The sequence below is a fragment of the Gymnodraco acuticeps genome, unplaced genomic scaffold (assembly GCF_902827175.1).
Source record: "Gymnodraco acuticeps unplaced genomic scaffold, fGymAcu1.1, whole genome shotgun sequence".
Lineage (NCBI taxonomy): Eukaryota > Metazoa > Chordata > Actinopteri > Perciformes > Bathydraconidae > Gymnodraco > Gymnodraco acuticeps.
This window is the reverse complement of record NW_022991325.1, coordinates 777,869-798,796: the sequence shown is the minus strand read 5'-3', so window position 1 is coordinate 798,796 and position 20,928 is coordinate 777,869. Positions and strand designations below refer to the sequence as shown.

At 39.4% G+C, this 20,928-nt stretch overlaps 1 protein-coding gene across 1 annotated transcript in view; it reads left to right on the top strand.

The window, feature by feature from the left end:
* The window catches only part of rptor (regulatory associated protein of MTOR, complex 1), a 262,325-nt gene that overhangs the window by 134,977 nt on the left and 106,420 nt on the right, over window positions 1-20,928 (top strand). Inside the window, 1 exon segment of the mRNA XM_034240379.1 lies at window positions 3,742-3,801. Coding sequence (XP_034096270.1) covers window positions 3,742-3,801 — 60 coding nt within the window.

Here is a 20,928-nt window from a genome sequence, read left to right as displayed (position 1 = left end):
GGAGAAGAAAGATCAGTGGGGGAGGGGGCGGAGAGAGCTGTGGTTGATGGGCCATTAGTTTTGTAAATACACAGCTGAGAGCTGCCGTTTCATTCAGACTGTTTAAAAAAACGGTAACAACGGACAATTTTTCTTAGCGGATGCATGTCGATTTAAATCAATACAACTATTTTTTAAATCAATAAAAACATTTTCTAAATCCATAAAAGCATTTCAATTAATATTGGGAGTCATGTCGTTACTTTGTTGAGAATGTGGCCATGTAATAAGCGGGATAATTTGCAGCGACTTGTTCCTTATGGGGAAAATAACACCCTTCATGCTGATCCTGATCTGCCGACGAGGCTCCATTAAAATATAAATATTTTTAGTGAATTACTGAGTTCAGGCACGTTAATAACGTTTTAATGAAGTTGAATACAGTATATTCATATGTGTCAGTGATTTCATGTCAATTCGGCGAATATAAACATAAATGATCGTGGTGAAGATGATGATTAAATTAGGATTAAAAATCGAGAGCCGGGCTGCATTTCCTCCCGTTCGTTTTTTTCGACTAAACAACATTATTTTGTTAAATAACAACATGGTGATGTTTTGTAAATGATTACATGTCTCTTATTTAGCACAGAGTATGATATCCGTGACATATGGATCTTAACAAAGTTCCGCTGTACATCCAGCGTACTGTATCTGACTTTATTTCACATGAGCTCCAGTGTGGAACCCCACTGCACCCCCTGGTGGATCAATGATCCATTGCAGCTGGCTTCATTATAATTACATTTATTTATCACGGGGGCGGTCTCAAGTCAAGCTGGAGGTTTTCCCTTGAGTGAGGGCAGATCACGTACCAATCACGGCCCTCGCGTTTCAAACTGTCCGAAATTAGGTGCTACATCTGTATCACCAGGTCCATTGGTATTCAACTTAGCGAATATTTTGGCTTATCCTAAAATTTGATTGAATGTTTGGATCTTAAGGTACATGGGAAACAACCTGAGCAACCGGTAGTTTACAGGCTCACCCCCCCCCCCCGCCCCTGTTGACCACAGTGAGAATACCAATTTTAGGCGTAACAACTACTTTATTCTATGTTTACACCAGTTTAATTCACCCAGTTCTATTGTTTTGAGATTACAAGACCAACTGATTAATTGACCTCTGATAAAAAAAAAACACCTGTGAATCTGGCTGCAATGACAAATGCTCACCCACTGATCCTCTACAAAATTCCACTAAGCTCCATCTTTTTGTTGTTCATTTTGAGAGCCCACTACTGCAAAAAAAACACATAGTGTGTTTAACCACGCGTCAACAGGAAACACTAGGAAGCATCAGAAATGAATTTGTGTTTGTTTCAGTGACCTACGTTAGCATTTACAATATAAAGTAGTGACATGTTTTTCCTTTTAGATGTTGTAAATGCACCTATTATTAGCAATTCATAGCTGGAACGCATCATCCGGCTGAAGTGCAGTTGGCAGATAATTGACTGAGACCATGTGAGGACACTGCGCTAGCCTCGATAAAAAGCTCTTTCCATCAACCTCACCGTTCATTCATGTCATTCAGCTTCACAGTGACGTATGGTCTGGTTTTAGCTTGTGGAGTACAGTTTCTCCACCTGCTTGTAATAAAGATGTACTCTCACGCAGTGGTAATGCTAATTCACACATCTACATCTCTGTCTAAAGTCATCTAAGCGACATCATTGATTGATGCCAATTTTAACACCATTGGCAAATTCTAAAAGCAGTATACATTTTGACTTTTTAATTATTTCCTTTTTGAATCTTCGTCTCATTAAGACTAAGAGGTAAGCATATCCACTTGATGCCGTTGATACATAGTTTGGGAATTATAATAAAATGCCAGAGGGAAACTGATTGATTATTAGCACACATCGTCATTACAATTCAGTTTTGGTCAAACGTGACTTTTCCTGAGACAATAACATCAGATATGTGACCAAATTCTCCTCTCTCCTCCTTCTCTTCCCTTTCTTCCCGCTCCCCCCTCCTCTCCTCCATGCCTGAGGGCCTTCACATCTCCCAGCTCAGGGGTTGTGGTGAAACACGCTCCAGCTGATGCAACCTCCCGCTCGGTCTGTGCTCTGTTTACTTCGGACCGTCTGTCGGCTTCTGCCAGACTCCATCTTTAGTTAATCATCCCTGTTCGTGTTGGGGAATTCGCCTTATCCCTAGTGCAGCCCACAGACAGAAAAACAAACAATATATTTACACCGGTATTTAAATGGAATTCACTAGTAAACAACTTGAATTATGTTGCATTGGGAAAACGATGATTTAGCCGTGTCCCTGACAAATCTACTAATGCAGAGTCTATGCATCGTTGGTTTTGTTAAAAAGATCATTAAGACAAATTGTCCAGATAACACACTTAGTCCTGCCTGTTTATTGAGTGTCGGCACACTCAGGCCTGTGCTGCTCTTTTTAAAAAGACGGTTAGTCACTGTGGTGCCGTGGGATCTCATTATTCTCCAGCATCAGGACGAACCTTTGAACGTGAGAGCTATGCTTTACGTCAGAGTGGATCACTTGCTGGATACAAATTCCCAATCCATGCATTGTTGGAACTTAAATTGTCCTCCAAGCCTGATGGTGGCTTCAATCACTGGTGGATCAAACGTATTCACCATTACAGTACGTGCAGTGCAGCTTTAATTAATTAAATTATTAAAGCTGCACTGATCATCTTCATTTTATTGACTTATGTGAGGGTGTCACTTTATTATTTATTTTTCGAAGTGAAATGTATCCTTCTTCATTTATTGAATTAATACTTTCATGATTAATTCCTGGGCCTACAGTATATCATGCTTTAATTGGTTTCAAAGTTTGTCAATGAATAAAAAGTTGTTGTTTACTTTTTCTTCCAGAGATTATAGAGAGCAACTATAAAATGATTGAACTTTGTAAAAATCAATTTTAAGAAGTTGCTATTGTCAAGTTTTACTCATGGATGCTGTTAGGGGGTAAACAAGACGTGGCGGTTTAAGAAACTATTGGAATCTTGTTGGTTGAAGTGCTGAGAGTTGATTTGAGTTTTGCTTTAGAACAACAACGAACACAAAAGGAAACATTTATAAAAATGTTAGTTACATTTTCAGACAGCTCTCTGAAGTTGAAGTAACGTAAGGTATTTGCGTCAGAAATTCCTGCACTGATGCATATTCTGAATACCTTTACCACTGAAGAGCCATCTTGGCTCCGTAACAGGGGTTAATTGTCCTCTGTAATGTTTCGTACCGTGAACAAACTTTGCTAATTAGCTAGCTAACAGGGTCGATTTGAACTTCCGATGAGGGCACAGCTGTTTGAGATGACACTCAACACATACACTGCTTTATTGTTCTCCGTGTAGGACAGCGTACTAAAGGAAATATCCCAATGGAGACACAGCACTGCTCTCCTCTAGCTGTGTGATGAGTTTAGGCGTCCTGCTGTGACTTACGGCCACCCACAGTAAACAATAACCAGTCGTCTCAGAAATATGACTCTGCCGGCCGCCTCACCTATACTGTAACTGCAACTCAGCCAAAACACAAAGTGCCCAGTGGTTGTATTCTTTTCATTTAAAGGTTTTATTAGTTGATAGTCCCTCTCGTGCATTGTAAAGCGCGTACGGTAGAGGCCCAAGGTTCTAATGCTTTGTCTAGTCGCCTCTCGTTTTTCTACAACTCTTAACACCAGCTTTCCATGTCTGTTTTCCCCCCAGGTTTTGTATGCAGAAGAGTGCCAAGTTGGTGCCAGGGGTGACGTTAGACCTCATCGAAAAGTAAGTGGCACTCCACCGTCATCCTTAATAAATAAAGTAAGTCTCTTCCTGTTACTGTCTCCCGCTCTCAGGAGGGTACAGTGAAGAGAAATCATTATCTTGTTTTCCTTTCTGTCTGTCTCCCCTCTGTCTATATTCCTGTCTCCCTCCTTCTTTTTGTCAGGCCTCTCTCTGCTGTTTTCCATCCTTGAGTTATATTTCTCTGCCTTTGTTTCCCCCTCACAGCCACTAGTTTGGCAAATTTAGAGGTTTAAATATCTTCAGTAAACCTCGGGGTGTCGAGGGCTGAGCACAGAACATCTTTCGCTCTCAGGCACGAACTCTGAGTGATATCAACGTCACATCCATAGTCTCTGTAGTGTCACAGAAACATTAGGGGTACTTTTCTTTTTTTTCATCTACCTTTCCGTGTGGGGGAGTGTAATTGACACCCATAAACTAAGTTGGTTGAGGTGGTTTTAGACGCAGTAAGTATTTCTAAAGCAGACTGTCATTTCTCTGTCTCATCTTTTTGGAAGGCTCCCGAGGTGTTAACTTGAAGAGTGTCTCAGCTGTGTCATGATGATGTTTGCTTAAAGGTGATTTTTTTCTTAAATGTGCCACAGAAAGTTCATGCAGAGACTGTGACACTCGTCCTAGTCCTTTGCCCTAGAACTGTGTTCATTCTGTGGTTCTTCACACTCACAATGGTACACAACTACTTTCTACCACTTCTACTTTTCTGTCCAAACTTGTGTTTTAAGCGCTATACTCTCAAGAGAATAAATACAGCAGACTATAATGCATTAACCTCAAGGGCAGCACATTTTTTAAAACACACTTTTATTGCTTACTGTGCTTTATTTTTCAAATGGGGCAAATTTGTAAGTGTTTCTCTCATAATTTCTTAAATAAGAAACCTCCCCCTTTTGCACAGTATTCACTGCATAGTAGAAGATTAGAGTCATGTGATACTCTTCAGTCAGATGCTCTGAATTTCTCTTTTTAAAACTTAAGTTTTGTTTTTACTCACCAGCTAATTCCAATCAGTTTGACTTTAGCGGTCTGGTGTTAGGCATCCCTCAGGGAAATGAACAGAGTTTCAGTGGGCTTTATAGACTCAGACCAGCAACAGGTGCCAAAAAGTACAAAGTAGAAGAGATGAGTGTCATGAATAGAAACGAGTGTCCTCATGTGTTACACATTTCTGTTTCTGTAATAATTCAGAAACCATTTATTGAAGATGTAATATATCTTCTTAGGGGTGCAACAACTAATCGACTTAATCGATTAAAATCGATGACCAAATTAGTTGCCAACTAATTCAGTCGTCGATTCGTTGGTGACGTCATCACGTGTGTTTTACGCGCCGTTAAGCTCCAACGTTATCGGTCTTTTTATCGGTACTGGAGACATTTAAAAAATATGTCATATGTATTATTGCTACATAAACATTATCTCGCAGTCTTAGTGTCGCCAACTCCGTTTCTAAAATGCAAAAAGACAAAAATATGCGTCTATGGTGTATTTTCGATCTTTCCAATCGAGACGAGATCTCTTTCTCCCGTGTGCGAGGGGGCGGGGCCGTTTACACACACGCGGCTGCTACATGCAGCAACACACGGCTGGGATGGCGGAGAGAAGCGCTCCAAGGTGTGGTTAAATGTTACCCGTCTCCATGTGGACAATGCTCGTCACCAAAAGTGCAATAAGAGTGTTAGCATGTAAGGGCGGTAACACGAGCAATTTGTCTAAACATTTAGCAAAAGTGCTCCACATTCAGACGGAGGAATGTACCGGGTTCGACTGTCTTTCTAGTAGCTCTGTAGCTCCATCCACGAGTAACGTTTCCACGTCAGGTGTTATGTATGCTAGCAGCAACACACGGAGTTAACTACATTATACAAACATGGGTTAATGATTAGAGGAAACTGAGTTATTTAGTTTGTTAAAGTTTCAGCTATTCTGTTTACAGTTCTGTCATCAGATTATTTAATACGATTTGTTAAAACATTGTTGTTTCTTTTGTTTTCTTTTGAAATATTATTTATTTAATTTAAATAAAAAGCAATGTTAATTTTGTAAACAATTTGTTTAGTTAATTTAATAATATATGTATTTTTGAATCAAATATTCATCTTTATTGTCTTCATTGTTAGTTTCCACATGCCTAAAACAACCTCAAGCTAAATCTAAAAGTTGATGGCTAAATAAGAGCGTTTGAGAAGTTGTGCAAGGCGTACAGTGATAGTCCGAATAGTCGATTAATCGTTTCATTAATCGATAGATTAATCGATTATCAAATGAGTCGTTTGTTGCAGCCCTCTGAGCCTATTTTAAATCTCAATAATTGGTCCAGAGTCAGTGAATCATTTGTGTGGAATATACATGTTTACTCTCAACTTGTTTCCCACAAGATTAATGAGGATTATCCATAATGTGACATGTTTCCTACCTCTCCGGGTCTTATTTTTTACTGTTCTTCCTTCTTTTACCTTTTAATCATCTTTCGTATTAATCATTTACTTATATAGCTTCTTTGATTTGTTCCCCCCCTATTCAGTCAACTCCTTCTCCTCTTCTTTCAAAGAGCCTTTCTTTCCAGTGGATAAGCATTATGCAGGAAATGCCCTAGTACTGTGCGTAAAGCTACTGCAGGATAGGAAACCACTAGAGCGAGGATGAATGCCTTTGAATAAATAAGATATTTTTTCTGTTTATCTCTCACTGTTTTTCATTCAGACATCCCAGCCCTGACCAACATCTGTCAGTGGGATTTACATTACATAACAAGACATAACATTGAACCGCTCATTCATGCTCAACTTCTCATTTCCATTTGCTTCACTAGAATAAAGATATGGTTTTGTGGAAAGACTGGAAAGGTATTTCATGACTCACTTGCTGAAATTAGATTGTTAGCACCCACCTACATCACAACTTTCTTATAATTCACTTTTAGACCTGATAACAGAAATACTCAGTTTTGTTTTGGCGAGGTGTGTCGTTGTTAACCACCAATCAGGTTGCCAGCAAGTCTCTTGTTTTCCCTAAATGTGTCTGATAACTTTGATGTCAGCACTTACTCAGAGTAATTCACGAATCTCTCTGTCCACTTTCTTGGCGTCTTTGTTTATCATTACCCTTTTCCTCAACCTTCAATGTTCTTTCTTCCGGTTTTGTGCACATGGTATATAAACATCTTCAGAAAACTAATATCTTTATTCCCACTTGGGCTCAATGGGTTAATACACAGATGATGGGCTAGGAAGTTACCAGGGTAAAGTCAGTTGGCTATACCTTCCTCATGATTTCAACATCTGTGCTGACAAACAGCTCCAACAGGTTGTGTCCATATAACCAGGGGTGCACATAACTGGTACGCAGGTACGCATGCGCGGCAGCAATCTGAAATGCGTACCGTCACTTGTCACAAAGCGCATTTGTGACGTACTTGTGAAGCTTTTCCAGAAGGCGGTTAGATCACCGTACGACAGAGTCGGTCTCCGTGTGCACAGACAGGGCTGCTGAGGAAGACTCCCCCCCCCCACCCCCCTTCACTGGAGAACTGCGCTAAAACAGCTGATCACAACGTTCACACTCTGTGATCACAAAGTACTCCACTAGCACCCCCCAACGTTCGCGATACAGAGGGCTTCATCTAATAACTTTGAGTGGAGCCAGAAGTTGGAGTACCAAACACTGACTCCAGGTACTAATCTGAGTACCTCACTGAGAAAGTTATGTGCACCCCTGTATATAACCTCAGGGTTTCAGTGCATGTGTAAAAGGGGCTCAATTTATGTCAGAGCCTGGGGAACGCATTACTTACATTGAATGGAAACATCAGATTTCCTTGTTTAACAATGGTTCTGGAGTCAAAATGAAAGTCTGAATGGTTTCTGTCAGGAAATGCCAACTTTTGATCTGTATTCAAAGCTACAGACATAACCAATCATATGTCAGGCCTGAATGAAGACTGCTTCAAACCAACACTTGCTTTCTTAAGATCCTGTGCTCTGCTCTTCTTGTTAGCTGTCTGCTTTAGACACAGCAGGAGGGGGGGTTATATACTGTATATCACCAGTAAGGTCAAGAGGAAGGGTTGTGCTGCAGAAAGTGCTGACCCACCCTGCATTACGCTCTGTGCTCCACTGTGATTGGATTTGAGGGGCTTTTGATTCCTAACAATATTGAATAAAAAGTTTAATTCACGAGAGACATCACTTTGATATGAATTACAAGCATTTATATAAATAGTGAGGTTTCATATGAGATCCAAAAACGAACAACATGTGAGATAAGAGATGTCAAAAATAAGTTTAAACAAATAAATAGGAGATCTAATTAACTTAAAGGTATTGTGCTTTTTGTAGGTATTCCCTTTCCTGTAGTGTGTTAAATCGGTTTTTGTAAATGTTCTACAAAGGTGAAAATGAGCATTACACAGTACGTCCTCTTTAAATGCCTCAATTGTTGAGAGTATAAGGCTTTCCTTCTGGCCCTGAATATGACTGAATATGCTGCTTCTGTTTTAATCAGTGAGGCTTGATGCTTAAGTTGCGGTTTTTGTTCATAGCATGTTGTCCTGAGGGCTAAATGTTGACTCAGCTAAGGTCCCTCAGAGTTAAATAATGGATGGTCTCAGAGCTCATAAAATCAAAATGGAACCAAAGCCATTTTCCATCTCACCTCTCTGCCCTATGAAGCTGGGTCATAACGCTAACAAAGTCAAACGTTTTTCATGGGATGCTTCATCAAAGCATGAGATGCTTCATCAAAGCATGACATATCACAGAACCAGCAGGTAGATCAGAGATGTAGGAATTAGGGCTAGACTAATTAATTATTTTCCTACAATTAATCAAAGACCGCATGTACAGCATGAAAATCAACAGCTTTATAAGCTTAACAAATATTGATGATGTCAATGTTCGCAGTTAGATTTGCTTTTGTGGAAACACAATATAAATGACTGCGACTTTAAGATAACTTCAACACATTAACAGATAATCCAGAATATTTCCAGTTGTAACAGATATTGAGAAATCTACACTTGCAAACATGTGAATATAAAACACAATATTAACTGTGCAATTTTCACCTTTTGAACCTTGTTTTTTTCCGTGGACATCAGGTCACTTAAATCTCCCAAACTCAAGTAGATATAGACAAGTTTAACTAAAAGTACAGTGTACAAGACTGTGTGCACATAAAAAAGAAAGCAATAAAAACATGTTTGTCTCTACAGTGACATGTCTCCATTTATGTTTCTGATACTGCCTGTGCTGCAGCACCTCTTTTCACCAAACCAGAGCCCAGTCTGCTCTGATTGGTTAGCTGGCCGTCTCTGTTGTGACCAATTAAAGATGTTTCCGAAATGTACCTTAGCCTATCAAGTACAAGGTGTAGGAGCGCCAGCCAATAGAAGCGCAAGTTTTGCATAGTGATGTCATTAGGAAATGTTAGCCTTTGCTGACTATTTACATGCACACAAACCTAAATAACACACTACAGGAAAGGGAAAACTCCAAAAAGCATATTAAGGCCTAGGGCTTAACATTTTAAGACTAAATCTTTGATAGATTTTGACTTCTCAGATGACTGTGGTATCCTAGCAACAAAACAATTATAAGACTGTTGCTTTTCTTTTGAGAGATGTAGTATGGATGGTTATTCTTCTGCCTCAAAAATGTGTGTGGGGTCTCGCATTATACCCAAAGCAGCATTTTTTCCTTCGTCCTTATCTGGCTCTGTCCAAATTGCACTGGTGGGCATGAGCACGACCAAACAGCCAATGGGCATCTCACTAACTGACTACTCATATTCACACCTTTAAAGGTCAAACACAGTTGGAAAGCGCCTATCAAACACTCATCGGCCTGGAAATAATACAAACCTTTGTTGCGTAATGCATTCAAAAATAATGTCAGCTTTGAGAAGTTGTGCACTGTTGATTTGAATTTCATTCTCTCCTCCATCTGTGAACCCTTCTGTCTCTGCTTCCCACATACATCCAACACACATTCTGGCTGTATCCAATCACAAAAGGCGTTAGATAAGAGAGTCACGACGTCCCTTGTGAACTTTACCTGCTTTACAATACGCTCAGATCTCTCTCAATCTGCAGCAGACCTCACTTCTTGCCTCACATTCAATTGCAGTCTTTTTCACGCACGCACACACACACACACACACACACACACACACACACACACACACACACACACACACACACACACACACACACACACACACACACACACACACACACACACACACTCTCTCTTGGGTTTTTTCTTGGCTTGATCCCTATTCACAGCCTCCCTCTGAGTCTTTCACAGTGAATACCGACCCCCCAAATGGGCAAGCCCGACCCCTTGGTGTCTGACATCGTGTGAAGTCGAGCTCTGCTCAACTCACTAGGAGGGCTCTGGAGTTAGTCTCCATTATTGAGAGGATCATTTCAGTGTGATGGCACCTCTGCAGTTACTTCATGCCCCCGCTCCACAGAGATGCCAGAGAAAAAGAGACAGCTTTACAGTGCCAACACTCGAGGTGGTCAACCTTTGTTTGGCATTTTGCTCGGTATAAGAGCAACAGTCAATCCCTTTTAAAACAGGACTCTGTGACCATGTATACATCTTGTATCAAGACTAATTGTTTATTGATCCAGACGAGGTGCTATAAAGCACCTTTTAATATTTCTGCCTTGTTAGTATCCATGCTATCAAACATTATACAGCACAAAGGCAAAAGAGGTGCCCCATCAGTAGTTACCATAGAACCAGCTTTGTGAGGCTTTTCATCACATATAATCCAAAGATTTACAGCAGTTCTGTTGAGGCTCATAACTCTATGGATAGATTGCATGAATCTTTTTATTATTTTTTTCACGCAGTGCTAATCTCATTATGAACACTTCTAATAAAGGTATGATTTGGTCTTTTCGATTAACGCCAACATTGTTTTGGAGCAGGGGTGTCAAACTCAATTTCATCACGGCCACGTAGGAATTATGGTTGCACTCAAAGGGCCGGTTGTAACTTTAAGACTATATCAAAATACATATATATATAATATATATTAAATAATGTATTATATTACATGATTGCCTCTGCATTGGATTATTATCTGATAGGGTAATAACTTCATAATTAACTACGTCTGAAAGCAGAAGTCTAGGGCAAGTAATTGCAAGTCTCTTCAGTGAGAACGTCACAAAATGATTTAAAAAGAAAAGCCAAATTCTGGAAAAAAGTTTTTTTTTAAATTGACATTTTGAAAAGAAAGTGACATTTTGGAGAGAAAATAGTGACAAAAAAAGTCAAATTCTGAGAAAAAAGTCAAATTCTGAGGAAAAAAGTCATATTTTGAATAAAAAAAAGTCAAATTCTGAGAAAAAAGTCAAATTTGAGAAACATTGTGGGACATGTAGTTTATGGGCAACGTGCTTCTGTAAATCGCCATGTGACCGTATAATAAACATATAATATTCTTTCAGAGCTCTTGTGGGGCCACAGAAAATGAAGTCGTGGGCCGGATTTGGCCCCCGGGCCTTGAGTTTGACACCCCTGTTTTAGAGAGTTCATGAACAAGAGTATTCATTTTCATTTTTTTTCCATTTTCAGTCTTTATTTCGAACAGATTAAAAAATAACAAATAAAAAATAACAAATGTGAAAAACAGGATACCGTATTGTTATAATACAGTATTTATCCACATTCATGGTAATATTTGTATATTCAACAAAAAAAACAAAAAAAAGTCTTCATATTAATAATAATATTAAATCATATGTGTCCGAAAGGGAGTAGGAGGAAGCAAATGCTTATTAATTCCCACCCTTACTTGATCAATGATTGTCCTTTAAATCATTATGCAAGTTATTCCTACTTACATTTACATTAATACATATACAATCATTTCTCATCTTCAATCACCTTTCTTCATTCTCATAGTTTTCCCAAAAAGTGTTTCTGTGCATCCTTTTAAACTAAATGATGCTTGTGCTTTGTTTTAACTCCTGCTCCAAACCATTCCATGAAATCACCCCACAGATTGTTAAACTCATACTTCTCAGAGTTGTTCTGACCTTGAGTTGTTTCAAATGTAGATTTCCTCTCAAATGATACCCCCCCTCTCTGTCTACGAACAATGTTTTTAATTTCCTAGGAAGTAGATTATGTCTGGCTCTGTACATGATTTGTGCCGTTTTAAATTTAACCAGATCAATGAACTTCAATATGTGTGACTTCAAAAATAATACATTAGTGTGTTCAAGATATCCAACATTATTGATAACTCTTATAGCCCTTTTTTGTAATGTGCATTACGGCTGTAGGTTGGTTTTGTACGTGTTTCTCCAAATCTCCACACAGTAAATCAGATATGGCAATATTAGTGTGTTATAGAGAGTATGCAATGAGTTGTAGTCCAGAATGTATCTGGCTTTTCCCAATATTGCGATAGTTTTAGCCAGTTTTGCTTTTACATGATTGATATGAGGTTTCCAGCTGATTTGACAGGCCTCGATGTTGTCGCTGTCAATCTCTATTCCCTTGGTGTTGAGGAAGGCCGTCACCTGTATCTCCACAGATGTAGCATTCTCCTCGCTTGTGTCCCCTCCGGTCATCCTCGTCGCCGCCCGGGCGTATGAGCGGGGTTTCGTCTCCAGTCCAGTGATTATGATGTTGTTAATTCGGGTGTATTGTTCCAGCTCATCCACCCGATTTTCCAGCGAGAATATCCTCTTTTCTTTTTCGGAGTTTTCTAGCCTCAGGGCTTTAACTTCCTCCACCAGGCTCATAATTGCTATCTGTTGCTGTCTTACAACAGATACCTCCTCCGTCAACATGTCTAACGATCGTTTAATGTCGTCAACCTCCTCAGCATGCGGAGGAATCTTTTTTGGTGGCATTGCGTTTTGTTTAGGATTATTATATACATTGCAGTATCCACCAAACTAAAGTACAATGAACAGGTTTCTTATTCCTTGGCTGAAGCATTTCCTATGGCTTTCCTGCTTGAATCACCCTGGTAAAAAAAACATATGCCTACTAGTATCAAGTGTGATTTTTACTGTAGTGTCTCAGCAACTGCTTGAGACTCAAACTAACTGTAGCATTGGTTAAATGGTAAATTACAAAGATTATTTTACTGCCTTACAAAAGACGAACGCAGTAACTACAAAATATTTAGTTTAGCCTACAAACCCATGTGCAATGATGAACTACTCTAATTAATGAATATAGGATTTTATACATTTCAATTTATGATTTAAAGGTAACTTCCCCACAGTAAATCATGTAAGACAGCAGCTACTGGTACTTGGCTAAGCTAGGCTTGTTAGCTTCTAGCCTAACTTATTTAACTGCTCTTACTTTTCCCCCCATAATGATATTATTAGCTTATGTTTGTATTGTAATTAAAGTTTCTGAGTTTGAAAACACAAATCTACAAATATAATTTAAGAAAGTTTTGGAAAAAGGTTGGTACCAGATATCTTTATCTAGTTAGTATGGAGTCTGTTTGGTCTCTTTCTTTCGAATTCGTTTTTTGGAAGTTCTATGGTATGATTATTTTGTAACTGGTAAAACAGAAAGTCAGATGTTGGTCTTAATTCAATTTTGACCAAAGACATGTGTTTGCTCTAGTCTAGACAATATAGCCTAGCACTTTTCTAATGAGTGTAACAAAAAATGAAAAATACTATTAATATGTGTCATTGTAAATATGAATAAAACAGGATGACAGAGCACAACTAAAATGGGTGAAACAAGATATTATTACAAATGGAAAATATGACACAAGCATTGACTCATTCATCCATCACCAGTATCTATCTGTCATTTTACCAATATGCTTCCATGTGTTCATCCTTAGTGCTGACTTGCCAGACGCCTTTGGCAAGCACTCAAAGAGCTCAGGAGCTGGCCCTCATGCTTATACAGGAGGCTGGTTCCTGCCAGGAGCCTCATGATTATTTGTCACTTAGAGGTGGAAATGGGAGGTTTAGGACAGGGACTCTCTGAGTGTACTTAGAAGTCATTTACAGGGCTGCTGGTGGACTTTGGTGCTGATAATATGCTGTAGAAGTCAAAATAAGTGCTTATTGATGAGCAAGATGTGTGCTACGACTATATAATAAAGTGTCAGTCTTTTTAAAGATAATGATATAACAATTTTTTTGGCTTCTATCTCAAGACAAGTTCTTGGCACTGCTCCAGTGCACAAACTAATGAACATCAAACCCCAGTGGAGACAAAAAGTTTGGTAGTGTGACACTGGATGATGACATTTCTGGGGTGGTGGGGGGATTGGAAGAAATAACTTAAGCATAAATTGACTTTTCTTTCAAATGTCTTTTGAACTTATTTAGGGTTGTTCTAGAGAAACCGTGACTGCTGGCGCGCTTCATTTTGAGTTTAAGAAGTTAAAAGAGGAAGTGAGCGCACTGTGATATACTGCACAGACCAGGTCAATTGGTTAGGGAACCTTTTTCCTCTCAAGGGCCATTTCAATTTTTTCAACATCCTCCGAGGGCCGTACAAATTATTGACCTCTGCTTAAAAACACTAAAATCACAGCCCATTCATTTGACCTTTCTTTCATGCTGTGCAAAGAAAAAGCAACCTCTTAATCCAGATATCTTACCATGACTCGCGCATGCATGCACGTGCACGGTAGTGGCATGACCACCAAAACAGAAAGATATGGACATAAGATGTGTGCAAATGTGTTTAGTTTTCTATCCATGTGGACATGATTTAAGTGGGGGGGGGGGGACCTAACGTCCTCTAGGGGGGTCCGGGGGCATGCTCCCCCGGGAAGATTTTTTTTTTAATGTTAAAGTTAAAAGCATCAATCTGGTGCACTTTGAGCACTTTGAGAGTAACATTAGGAGATCTATGGATACATCTCTCAACACCCATATGAAAGATTTTCTTTTTCTTTATGGATATTTTGCAAATCACTCCCCTTTTAAATTGTATTCTTCTTTATTAATAACAACTTTTTTTTACTGTCATATAGTATTTTATACCTGTTTACTTTATTCTCTTATTTTTTTATAACTATGATCATATAAAGATGTGCCTTTACCTCACTGGTTGGAGAAAAGCTTCTTATATTCGTTAGCATAGCTAGCTAACCAGATGCTAATAACAACAAAGTTATTGACTGTATGATCAGGATGACAGATGAACAGATCGCCACTGGGCGTTCAACTAAAGACACAGCCACGCAAACACTGCGGCATTTGTACGGCTCCTTATGGGTACTGCAATTTTTGGAAAACCCGAGCGACGATCCGGTGCTCTCCGTCAGATCTGCACCCCTGTCAGACCAGCGCTGACACGAAGGACTCACAAGAACTCAGATGCACGATTCGTTCTTGACTTCAAAAATATATTTTATTATACAAAAGACTTTTCAAAGTAAAAAGGTTTCTAGGATCAACTAGGATACTCAAAAGTTCTCTAGGTTCGACTAGGTTGCTCAATTGTTCACGAGGGAGTACAGACATGGACTTGGTGTTGAGACAAGACGAACCGACAAAAGACAAAAGGAGAGAAGGGCTATATATACACACACAACAGGTAATGGGGCACAGGTGAAAACAAACATGAGCAGGAGACCACAAACAAGCTAGCAGGTGACACACAAAGACAGGAAGTCTAGACACCTGAAAAAAGAGGGTATAGTCAATACCAAAATAAAATGCATTGTCACAAGAATAAACACAAAACAATAAACTAAAAGAACTCTAACGCTGAAACCTTACAAGTGCCATTCAATAGAGTGGCGAAGTCCCTCCCCTTCCGGTGGACCTCCATGGGACCTTACTTCGGAAAAATTATGTATTGAAGTCAATGGAGAGAGAAAGATTATCTTTCGATCCCGTTTGAATTGTGCCACGAATTACACATGTGATGTGCTCCATCGAAATCAGTCGCATTGACCCGAAGACACATTTTGAGTTGTATACACTGTTGGAAAGAGGAGATTCCTAGCTTTCTAATGATATCTGGATTGTTTTTGTACTCCGAATATTAAGCGAAATATGTCACATTATATAATGACTGTCACGAGTCATCATTTTGAGAAAAAGGCCTTTAAAGTTTCCTCTTCTCTGGAATCCATCGATCTGATTATTAGCGGAGCAAATTATCATAATACTACGGAGGGAAGATATTTTCGTTTGGATTACTGGTCTGGGGGAAACTCGCGAGAGTGTTTGTATATGTGTGTGTGTGTGTGTGTATTTTTGCGTTTGTGTGTATTGTAGGGGTGTAACGGTTCACAAACATTTCGGTTCGGTACGTACCTCGGTTTTTAGGTCACGGTTCGGTTCGGTACGTTTTCGGTACAGCAGAAAAAATGATCACAAAACATAACATATTTTTTTCTAATTATTATTAAACTGTGAATATTCACTCAAATAAATACAAAATATAATAAAAAAAACATTAAGGTGCAGCATTTCGATGAACTGAAATAATCTGTATTTGAACTTTACTGTACTAGTACTCACAAAACATAAACTATTAGTTTTGGGTTTTTAATTATTATTAAACTATGAATATTCACTCAAATAAATACAAAATATAATAAAATAAACATTAAGGTGCAGCTTTTTAATTAACTGAAATAATCTGTATTTGAACTGTACTGTACTAGTACCTAAGCAGCCAGTTTGACATTATGACTTGCTTGTCATTGTATTTTCATGTTGTTTTAAAGAAAGATGAACTTGTCCACATTGCTTGCCGAAAGGGCAGATCTGCTGGCACTAACAATGTCTCCTGCTGTGGAGAACACCCTCTCTAGGGACAGAGGTAGCAGATACAGCCAGGTAGCGCTTTGCTAACATGGCAACATAAGGATATTTGGTGTTTGTAATAGCTTTGGCTCGGTCTGAACTCTCTGCGAGTGGTGGAGGCTTAAATGCTAGCGGGAGTTGGGTTTGCACTTCAGTCTTTTTTCTTTTGGTACCGGTGATATTCACGTTCGGGGTGATGCCTTTTCAAGAGTGTGCAAGTTTGATGTATTGCCAGCCGCGTAACCAATTTTAGTTGAACAATGCCGACAAACAGCTTTGGTTCGGTCCACCTGTCTTTGTCCGTCATCCTTGTACGTAACTGCGAAACCAAAATATTCCTAAACCGGAGACTTCAATGATGCTGGAGGATTTTCAGCTCAACTTTATCTGCGTTCGCCATTTAGACAGTTCCTCAAATTACTGACTACATTTGAACGCATCCCTCTGACATAGTATGCCTCTCGTCCAATGAAATGACTTGCTCGCTCTATGACGCGTTGAACACAATGGGAGCAACATTCTCTGAATGCTGCGACGCAGCACCTGAGATTACTTCCAAGAAGTTGTTCACGTTCTCAATTTTTTAAGTTTAACGTTATATTCGTTCGGTACACTTCGGTACACATGTGTACCGAACCGAAGGGCCCGTACCGAATAATTTCGGTACGGGTACGTGTACCGTTACACCCCTAGTGTATTGTGTTTGTTTCCCGGGGAAAACCCTCACGAGAAACACCGGCTGTTGTTATGCCTGCTATGACATTAAGTTACTCCGTTCTCTGCATGTAATTATGCCGTTACAAGCTTCAAAGTTGTATTTATCATCTGAATTTGCCGAAACAAGTTTAATATTCTGAAAGCCAAGACTTTGTTTAATTGAAATCAGATGAAAACAAACTGTAACGGACCCTGCCGTGTTATCTATGATTACTATACGCCTTACATTCATAATTTCAGCCGGAGGGAGGGGAAGCTGCGGAACAGCAGGGTGCGAGTGAGAGCTGTCATCTTCCCTTTACAAACTTCAAACATGTATTTATCGTGTGATTTTGGAAATAAAAGTTTCATATTCTGAAAGCCAAGAATTTGTTTATTTAAAATCAAACAAAACACCCGAACCCCGAAAAACTATTTTTTTACACAAATCCACGTTTATTTTGAAATGAGCCGTTGCGACTTCCCACTGATTTCGATAGAGCGGGTCACAAATGATGTTTGTCAATTTAAAAGATCATTTTGCCAGTCATACTGTAAAACTGTGAAGTAACACATTTTTTTGTGTGAAACGCTCAATGAACTACATCTCTGGTCTTGCACAACAACACACGTCACCAAGATGGCCGTCACTACTGTCTTGTCAACAAAACGATTGACTACCCTCACTATCACCAGGGTTGCCAACTCTGACGCATCTGGCGTGTGACATAGCCTTTCACTCTCAATCTCACGCTCTCACGCTGCCCAAACTATTCTCACGCCAAAACAAGAATACCGAAGACTAGAAACGGTTTTGAAAACTTTTGTCACGTAGTGATCGTCTTCTCAATAGAACATCTTTGATAATGTCTTCTGACCAATCGGAATCAAGATAACGGCGTGGTGTTGTTGCAGGAAGTCCCGACGGAGAATACTTTTGCTGTAGTAAATATCTATATACATCGATACAACATTACGTGTTGATAGAAATCAACATGTAATGAAATAAGACCCCACGGTTTGATGATTGATAGGTGTGTGGGCTGTCTTTCATTTTGACACACAGAACAATGGGGGCTATCCACCCTTATCCACAATGTAAAGTAATTCACAGCCTCTTCCTCTTCTCTCTGTGAGGAGCAGCAGGTTCAGCTTTCAGAACAAAGTAACACAAAACTAAATGGCATTCATTTTTTTTAATATGTCGTGTAGTAATAGATGTATTTATTTTCTTCTCAAGAGAGTACCAGAATGTGTATTTTATGTTAGTATTTCAAAAGATCTCCTAGGGGAGAATCCCCCCAGACCCCCCTGCAGGGGTTGGGTTTTCAGCATGTCAACTCTTTCACCTGTGGGGAAATTGCATGATTGGCTCCAGGTCGCCCTTTTTATTTACTACAAGACAAATGTGCCTTTTTATTTCATACAGTTCAATTTGGATTGAGACAGGGAAATAATCTAAACCTCACGCGTGGCGTTTCACGGTCAAGGGGAGCGTGTATGTAATTACATTGCAAATACTGACTTGAGCCCCACCACTGTATGGGTTAGGCGGCCCTACCATAGATTACCCAACACAAATACTCCGTGGCCACCACTGCCGCCCCGTATTGCGCATGCGCAGATCTAAGATCCAGTAGAAATGAAAAAAAGTAAAAGTCTGCTGCTTATTGTTCTACTAGGCCAAAATAGAGTCAAAGAGTATATGAGAGTGAGAGTGTGTTAATTAATATATTTGGCAGTTTGGAGTAAGTCTGTAGATTTGTTTGTGTATGTGTTTCATGTATAGACCTCTCACGATAATTAATTTTGTTGGATACATTTTCACGGAAATTATTGCGATAAACGATAATATTGTCGGCACCGTTGTATGACCATTTCCAACCTTTCAAACTGCTAGTCACATCCTCATGTAAATGGCAATTTATCGAGTTCATTTTTATTTATCGTACGATAAGTCAATTAATTGCTTATCGCGACAGGCACACAATAAAACAGTGGAAACAAACATGTGTTTGATTTTCATTAGTGAATGAAACTGTGTGCCCTTTATAGTCTGTGTCCAATGTTGTGTATTTGTATATATATCCTATATATGCTAAGGTCCCGCTACTGACACGATAGCAGTCATTTCGTGCACATATGTGTAATCAAACCCATGATACCAAAATCTCACTCCAGCCAGGTACCCAAAGTTGGCAACCCTGCTATCACCACAATGAAACACGTCCAGAAGAATGTCATGCAAAGCTGCCTGCCTGCCTTCCTTTCTCTCTGCATTGCCTGGTCTTTTTAATGTTTATGTCAACCATTTGTGCAGATAGCATGAAGTAGAAAAGATCGCCGATGCTAATGTAGCGTTAGCATTTCTCCCCCGGGCTTAAGTTGTGTATTATAGAATGATCACACCGGTGTGACAGTACTCTTCAAAGGGTTCACGAAATATGACTACTACTCTTACTGTTTAACATTTTGGGTTACTTTATATTAAGGCTAATAAAAATGACAAGGCTAAGGCTGTAATGCTAACTAACGTGCTAGCTACTAGCTAGGTAGCTAACTTGATCCAGCCACTCCTGGTCCTTTCATCAGACGGGAAGCGAAAGAACGAGCAAGGTATGATAACAACCTGATACTAAGCACACAGGCATCTTGTTAAAGTTATCTTATCTTAGCTATCTCTTATATTTAGCGGAGGAAAACAATTGTGACATCAGTTATGACATCACTTACATGACTCTGGGATTTGTAGTCTTTCTAGTTGCGTATTTTTCATAGTCTTATATTTTAACAGTTTACAACAAACTGTGACTTTTTTGACATGGAAATGACTTTTTAAGATTGACAAACATCATATGTGTAATTCATGGCACAATTCAAAAGGGTTCGAAAGATACGTTTTCTCTCTTCATTGACTTCAATACATTATTTTTCAGAAATAAGGTCCCATGGACCGGAAATAGATGGGCGTGACTTCGCCACTCTATTATACGGCTCTGTGTCAGACGAGACACATACCACGTGATGACACGTTAGGCTCGTGTTGTGTTCAAGGACCCTGACCTTGGCCAGGAAGAACAGGCACTCACTTGTTTCATTTTTTTGCAGTCTAGATGTCTTTAATTTTTTTTCTTTTTTGCGTGTGTTTATAAATTACCTCGAGGGCCGTACCAAATGGTCTCGCGGGCCGTATACCGCCCGGGGGCCGGAGGTTCCCCACCCCTGCCTTATAGCCTAATGTTAGCCTTTTTTTGGCGGTTACATTGACACTCCAAAAATCAGAAGTGGGATTTTTTTTTGTTGCGGAATACGTGTAAATATCATAAATATGTTTGCCAAACATCTTATTTGCTGCAATATTCTGAAATCCAATTGAACAATCCCATTGCTTTTTCTTGACGTGGCCCTTGCTAAGCTAACCTCAAAATAGGCCCACAAAAATACATCATCACTGCACCACTCGATTTGTTCATTAATTTTAAATCATATCCTCCATTTTCAATACAAGACAGGAATGACTCACTTACTCACATTAACTGTAACATGTGTGAGCAAGCTTGACTTTCTGTCTTCTCTCACGGCTTTACGTTCATTATCAGGCAGAATCCCAGGTACAGTAAAGGTCATTT